Genomic DNA, 7,189 nt, shown 5'->3' on the forward strand with positions numbered 1-7,189 from the left:
CAACTTTGACTGGATCGGTATGTGTATTAACGTTTCATGCACATCTGCTTGGATATGAACAGCCTGTTCTTCCGCAGCAGCAGCCTGGGCCACACCTCCAGTTCGGAGGAGAAGCTGCGTCTGTAGGCTGGGCCTGGTCAGCTGTGTTGCTGGTGGTGCTACAGGCGGCGGCGGCAGGCTCTCACGTTCAGCGCTTCTCCGTAAGACCATGTACTCCAAACATGCACGACACATGGGTTTCCTCCACCGCACACACACACTGCGAGGCAGAGACACGCACACAACACAGCTAGGTGCCACTCCATAGAACTACAAAACCCAAATACCTTTGTAACCTCATGCTTTCTAAAGTATAAACATAGTGTGTTAACCCAGAATTAAACTACAGTGTCACTGCAACTATGGAAGAATTCTGGTGACTGGTTCTTGGGGACCAGCGATGCAATGGTGACTTTGTCCATATCCTACAGTCTGCCACACTACGGGTCACCCCACAAGCCTAGCTCACCACTAGCATGCCTGACTGTTGGCGTGGTCAAAAGACAATACTAATCACTAAGTAGCCTGAACTATGTTGGTGGTATGAATTATTAAACTACTAACCTTTAAGCCTGACACTGTAGGGATGGTCAAACTAACTCACCTTTAAGCTGACTATGTTAGGGATGGTCAAACTAACTCACCTAGCAGCCTGACGATGTGGGGGTGAGTCAACTGAACTCACGTAGCAGCCTGACTATGTTGGTGGTTCAAACTAACTCACCTAGCAGCCTGACGATGTTGGGTGGCAACACTAACTCACCTAGCAGCCTGACGATGTTGGGCCGAGGTCCAAACTAACATACTGCACACTAGCCCTGACGATGTTGGTGCGGTGGGCCAAACTAAGAACTAACTCAGCGCATAGCAGCCTGAAGATGTTCGGGGTGGTAATGATTAAAACTCACCTAGCAGCCTGACAGATGTTGGGCTGGTCAAGCTAACTTACCTAAGCAGCCTGACGATGTTGGGGTGGTCAAACTAACTCACTCTAGCAGCTGACCGGTGGGGTGGTCACAGACTAACTAACCTCACCCTGCAGCCTGAAATCGATGTTGGGGTGGTGTCAAACTAAGCTCCTAAGCACGCCTGACGATGTTGGGGTGGTCAAACTACTCACTAGGCAAGCCTGAACGATGTTGGGTCGTGTCAACAACTCACTCACCGTCCTAGCAGCACTGAGATGTTGGCGTGGTCAAACTATACTCACCTAAGCACACCACGATGTTGGGTGGTACAAAATTCAGCCCCATGAGAAGCGGCTTCTCTCTGAAAGTCGTCTCTGGCAGTCAGCGGACTGCTTCTTCTGTCAGCATTCTTCACTGCTACCTTATGGTGAAATGGATCGTTGATATGGGCTGGAGACCTGGGGCTCTGAAGAATAGATAACACACCACAGTAACAACAGATATACAATGTAATCACCTCATATAGACCCATAAGCCAATCCATCACGGTTACGTGTGAAGGACTCCTAAACCTGATCCATCACTGCTAACGTGGTGAAGGACTCCTGATCCCATCATTTGGCTACTGGTAAAGGACAAGCTGAACAGCCTAATCCATCACTGCTACGTGGTGAAAGGACTCCTAAACCTAATCATCACTGCTACATGGTGAAGGACTCCATAAACCTAATCCATCACTGCTACATGGTGAAGGACTCCTGAACTAATCCATCACTGGCTACATTGGTGAAGGACTCCTAATCCATCACTGCTACATGTGAAGGACTCGTGATGCTCTGGGTGTCTGGGATGCTGAAACCACCCAGGTGCTGAACCTATCATCCATCCCGTTTAACTGTGGTAGGTCCAGGTTTCCCAACCATGATGGATCCTCTGGGGGTCTGAGGTGCTGACCTGGGATCAGTAGCATGGTTTAACATGGGAGTCAGCCTAATCAGCCTGCCATGATGGATCTGCTATGGGGATGACTTTATAGTATGAGTGCATGTGTCCAGTTGACCCGTAATGGCAGCCATTCAGGGAGCTAGACCAAAGAAAACAGCTGGGCCGTAGTTGGTCTTCGTGCCATTTCATTTCAGCACCATTTCCTGTGTTGTCTCCTGAGTCTTCCTGGGTAGAGTCAACAGCACTCTCTCTGGCTGTGTCCCAAATGGCACCCATAGGACTCTGGTCAAAAGTAGTGCCCTATASAAATAGGTTGTCATTTGGGACACATATTCTCTTTGAAGGGGTTATGATTATCTGCTTTACCAGTCTCTCTCTGCTGACAGTCTCTGCTGACAGTCTCTGCTGACAGTCTCTGCTGACAGTCTCTGCTGACAGTCTCTGCTGACAGTCTCTGCTGACCCACTGAGGAGGCTAAAGGGAGGGAAGCGTCACATCAGACCCATGATCTGATGCAGCTGATATCCAGTCCCAGTCCCTGTCTGCTCTATTTTGGGCCGGGTTAGAAGGGGAGGGGAGGGGGGGGGTCTGGGGATTGTAAAGGGGTTTTGGAAGGAGGTGTCATCATGAGGGTGTGAGGGGTTTATATATTTATTTATACTTCTGTCCCACGCTACACTAGGCTAGTTGTTGGCTAGCTGTTGTTCCCAGGAGTCTCCATATACAGGAGGAATGCTATATGCTGTCCAGGGGATTAATGAGATAAGTAGCTAGCCTCTTGGGAAAAAAGGAGCCATCTAGCCTTCCCCATTTCTCCTTCTCCCAAATCCARTCAGCTGATGTTCTGAAAGAGCTGCAAAATCTGGACCCCTACAAATCAGCTGGGCTAGACAATCTGGACCCTTTCTTTCTAAAATTATCTGCCGAAATTGTTGCAACCCCTATTACTAGCCTGTTCATCCTCTCTTTCGTGTCATCTGAGATTCCCAAAGATTGGAAAGCAGCTGCGGTCATCCCCCTCTTCAAAGGGGGGGGGCACTCTTGACCCAAACTGCTTCAGACTTATATCTATCCTATCCTGCCTTTTTAAGGTCTTCGGAAGCCAAGTCAACAAACAGATTACCGACCATTTCGAATCCCACCGTACATTCTCCGCTATGCAATCTGGTTTCAGAGCTGGTCATGGGTTCACCTCAGCCACGCTCAAAGTCCTAAACAATATCATAACCGCCATCGATAAGAAACATTACTGGTGGCAGCCGTATTCATTGACCATTGCCAGGCATTCGACTCTGTGCAATCACCACATCCTCATCAAGCAGACTCGATAGCCTTGTTTCTCAAATGAATTGCGCCTCGGCTGGTTCACCAACTACTTCTCTGATAGAGTTCAGTGTGTCGAATCGGAGGCGCTAGTTGTCCGAGCCTTTGGCAGTCTCTATGGGGGTGCCACAGGGTTCAATTCTTGGACCGACTCCTCTCTGTATAAGCATCACTGATGTCGCTCTGCTGGCTGGTGATTCTCTGATCCATCTCTACGCAGACGAACACCATTCTGTATACTTCTGGCCCTTTCTTTGGACACTGTGTTAACCTCTCTGGGATAGGCGGGACGCTAGCGTCCCTACAGCCTGTTAAAATGTAGAGCGCAGATTCCAAAAAAATCTATAAAATCAAACTTTATTAATTACAACATATAAGATAGCAAATTAAAGCTACACTCGTTGTGATCCAGCCACATGTCAGATTTCAAAAAGGCTTTTCGGCGAAAGCATAAGATGCCTATTATCTGATGATAGTACAGAAGCTACACTCTCTTTTTTGACAATTTCAACCATGCCGGCGCTACTATCAAAACGCAGAAATAAAATAAAACATGCATTACCTTTGACGAGAATTCTTTTGTTGGCACTCCAATATGTCCATAAACATCAAAATGGTCCTTTAGTTCGAGTAATTCGCGTCCATATATATCCAGAATTGTCCATTTATTTGGCGCGTTGTACCCAGGAAAAACAGCGTTCAATTTGCGCAAAATCACGACAAATATATCTAAAAATTACCTCTAAACTTTGGCAAACATTTCAAAGTACTTTTGTAATACCACTAAGTTATTTGTAAAACGTTAATAATCGATCAAATTGAAGACTGGTCAATCTGTTTTCAATAGCAGGATATCAACAAACTCACGGTAACTTTTCAAGTCTTGCTCACATCTCAAACATAAACAAACGACGTCACTCCACTTCGGGGTCAATATCTTTCTCTGTTAACTAAGAAAACTTACCTTTTCCATACAATGGCGACATCAGTGAAGCAGTAGGAACTACGTGTATACTGATTAGAATTCTGGTTTGCCCATAACAAACCATTGAACATACAGGAACTAAAGAAAAAAGTTAGTCCTCAGGGTTTTGACTGCTATATAAGTTCTGTTATACTTACAGATATGATTCAAACATTTTTAGAAACTTCAAAGTGTTTTCTATCCAAATCTACTAATTATATGCATATCTTATATTCTGGGGATGAGTAGCACGAAGTTGAAATTGCGCACGCTATTTTTCCCTAAGTGAAAACTCTGCACCCTATCCTCAAGAAGTTTAACAACCAACCTAAACCAAAGTTTTTGGTTCTGGGAATTAAGTCATACATTTCCTTACTGGTAAAACTTAACTTTTTTTTTTAAGTTCTGAKAATGGAAGTGAACAATTTGCTTGTACTGGGAACCATTATTTTTAGGTTGCAGGGAGGTTCGAAGAACGTTTTACTCTGGTTCCTTGAACGTTTTCCTGGAGGTTTTATTAACGCTCTGAGAATGGAAATTATAGTTTATTTAGTTTTTCATTACTTCCTACTACTACACTTTCACTGAATGTTCGAATAAGACTTAACTCCAGTCTAAGCCCTGTCTACGCCGGGGAAAGGAGGTTCTACTAAGCTAACATATGGAATTGTTTTAAGAAGGTCATACCAAGGTTTATTCGTGCAAAAATGAAAGCGCGAACCATCGCATTGAACCATGGCAAGGTGACTGAGAATATGGCAGAATACAAAACAGTGTAGTTATTCCCTCCGTAAGGCAATCAAACAGGCAAAATGTCAGCATAGAGACAAAGTGGAGTCGCAATTCAACGGCTCAGACACGARAGACGTCGGTGGCAGGGTCTACAGACAATCACGGACTACAAAGGCAAAACCAGACACCTCGCAGACACCGAGGTCTTGCTTCCGGACAAGCTAAACACCTTCTTCGCCCGCCTTGAGGATAACACAGTGCCACCGACGCAGCCCGCTACCAAGGACTGAGGATCTCCTTATCCGTGGCCAACATAAGACATTTTAAGCGTGTAAATGTTAACCCTCCCAAGGCTGCCGGCCCAGATGGCATCCCTAGCCGCGTCCTCAGAGCATGCGCAGACCAGCTGGCTGGAGTGTTTACGGACATATTCAATCTCTCCCTATCCNCTGCCGGCCCAGATGGCATCCCTAGCCGCGTCCTCAGAGCATGCGCAGACCAGCTGGCTGGAGTGTTTACGGACATATTCAATCTCTCCCTATCCCTGTCTGCTGTCCCCACTTGCTTCAACATGTCCACCATTGTTCAAGTACCCGAGAAAGCAAATATAACTGAACTAACAAAATAAATCGCCCCAGTAGCACTCACTTCTGTCATCATAAAGTGTTTTGAGAGACTAGATAAGGATTATATCACCTCTACCTTACCTTACACCCTAAACCCACTTAAATTTGCTTACCGCCGCAATAGATCCACAGACAATGCACTTCACACTGCCCTATCCCATCTGGACAAGAGGAATACCGATATAAGAATGATGTTCATTGACTACTTTACCTGCTCATCATTAAACTCGGGGCCCTGGGTCTGAACCCCGCCCTGTGCAACTGGCTCCTGGACTTCCTGATAGGCCGCCCCCAGGTGTTGAAGGTAGGAATCAACACCTCCACCTCGCTGATTCTCAACACAGGGGCCCTACAAGGATGTGTGCTCAGCCCCCTCCTGTACTCCCTGTTCACCCATGACTGCATGGCCACGCACGCCTCCAACTCAATCATCAAGTTTGCAGAAGAAACAACAGTAGTAGGCCTGATTATCAACAATGCCGGGACAACCTACAGGAAGGAGGTGAGGGCTGATCATGGACTTCAGGAAACAGCAGAGGGAGCACGCCCCTATCCACATCGACCGCAGCGGAGCAGGTGAAAAGCTCCAAGCTCTTCGGCGTACACATCACCGACGATCTTAAATGCTCCACCCACACAGACAGTGTGGTAAAGAAGGCAGAACAGCTTGGCACCTCAAACCCTCACAAACTTTTAYAGATGCACAATTGAGAGCGTCCTGTTGGGCTGTATCACCGCCTGGTACGGCAACTGCACTGCCCGCAACCGCAGGGCTCTCCAGAAGGTGGTGCGGTCTGCCCAACACATCACCGGGGGCAAACTACCTGCCCTCCAGGACACCTACAGCCCCCGATGTCACAGGAAGACCAAAAAGATCAAGGACACCAACCACCCGAGCCACTGCTCTGCTCACCCCGCTATCATCCAGAAGGCGAGGTCAGTGCAGTTGCATCAAAGCAGGGACCGAGARACTGAAAAACAGCTTCTATCTCAAGGCCATCAGACTGTTAAACAGCCGTTAATTGCTGGCTTTCACCCGGTTACGCAACCCTGCACCTTAGAGGCTGCTGCCCTACATACATAGAATCACTGGCCACATTAATAATGTTTACATACTGTCTTACTCATCTATGTATATACTGTATTCTATTCTACTGTATTTTAGCCTATGCCACTCCAACATTTATCTTTCAAATATTTATATGTTCTTTAATTCCATTCTTTTAGGTTTGTGTATTGTGTGTATTGTTGTGAATTGTTAGATATTTCTGCACTGATGGAGCTAGAAACACAAGCATTTCACTACACCCGCAATAACATCTGCTAAACATGTGTATGTGACCAATACAATTTGATTTGCGGTAGTCAACAGAGTTAACTGGGAGTCAACAGAGAGTCAGAGAATTGCTTGGTACATGTAATACAATATAATCTAATGAGAGTCTCACCTGGCCTGGAAGACCCGTCCGAAGGCCCCCTCTCCGATGTCCCTGACGTACTCGATGTTGTTCCTGGGGTACTCTAGAGCCATCAGCTTGGAGTTAAGCAGTAGGGGCAGGCGCTGGTACATGGGGTTGGGGTGGAGGCGGTCCAGCAGCAGACTCTCAGAGGGTAAGGCAGTCAGGGTGGGGGTCTCCATGACTCTGAGAGAG

At 46.7% G+C, this 7,189-nt stretch overlaps 1 protein-coding gene across 1 annotated transcript in view; it reads right to left on the reverse strand.

The window, feature by feature from the left end:
- The window catches only part of LOC112075094 (muscle, skeletal receptor tyrosine protein kinase-like), a 10,881-nt gene extending 3,702 nt beyond the window's left edge, over positions 1-7,179 (reverse strand). The window contains exons 1-3 of the mRNA XM_070440760.1: positions 6,986-7,179; positions 1,369-1,413; positions 43-259 (exon numbers count right to left, since the gene is read on the reverse strand). Coding sequence (XP_070296861.1) covers positions 43-259; positions 1,369-1,413; positions 6,986-7,176 — 453 coding nt within the window. The 5' untranslated portion in view covers positions 7,177-7,179. The remainder of the gene's footprint in view (positions 1-42; positions 260-1,368; positions 1,414-6,985) is intronic.
- Positions 7,180-7,189: the final 10 nt, after the last annotated feature.

The sequence above is a fragment of the Salvelinus sp. IW2-2015 genome, unplaced genomic scaffold (assembly GCF_002910315.2).
Source record: "Salvelinus sp. IW2-2015 unplaced genomic scaffold, ASM291031v2 Un_scaffold2978, whole genome shotgun sequence".
NCBI classification, from domain to species: domain Eukaryota; kingdom Metazoa; phylum Chordata; class Actinopteri; order Salmoniformes; family Salmonidae; genus Salvelinus; species Salvelinus sp. IW2-2015.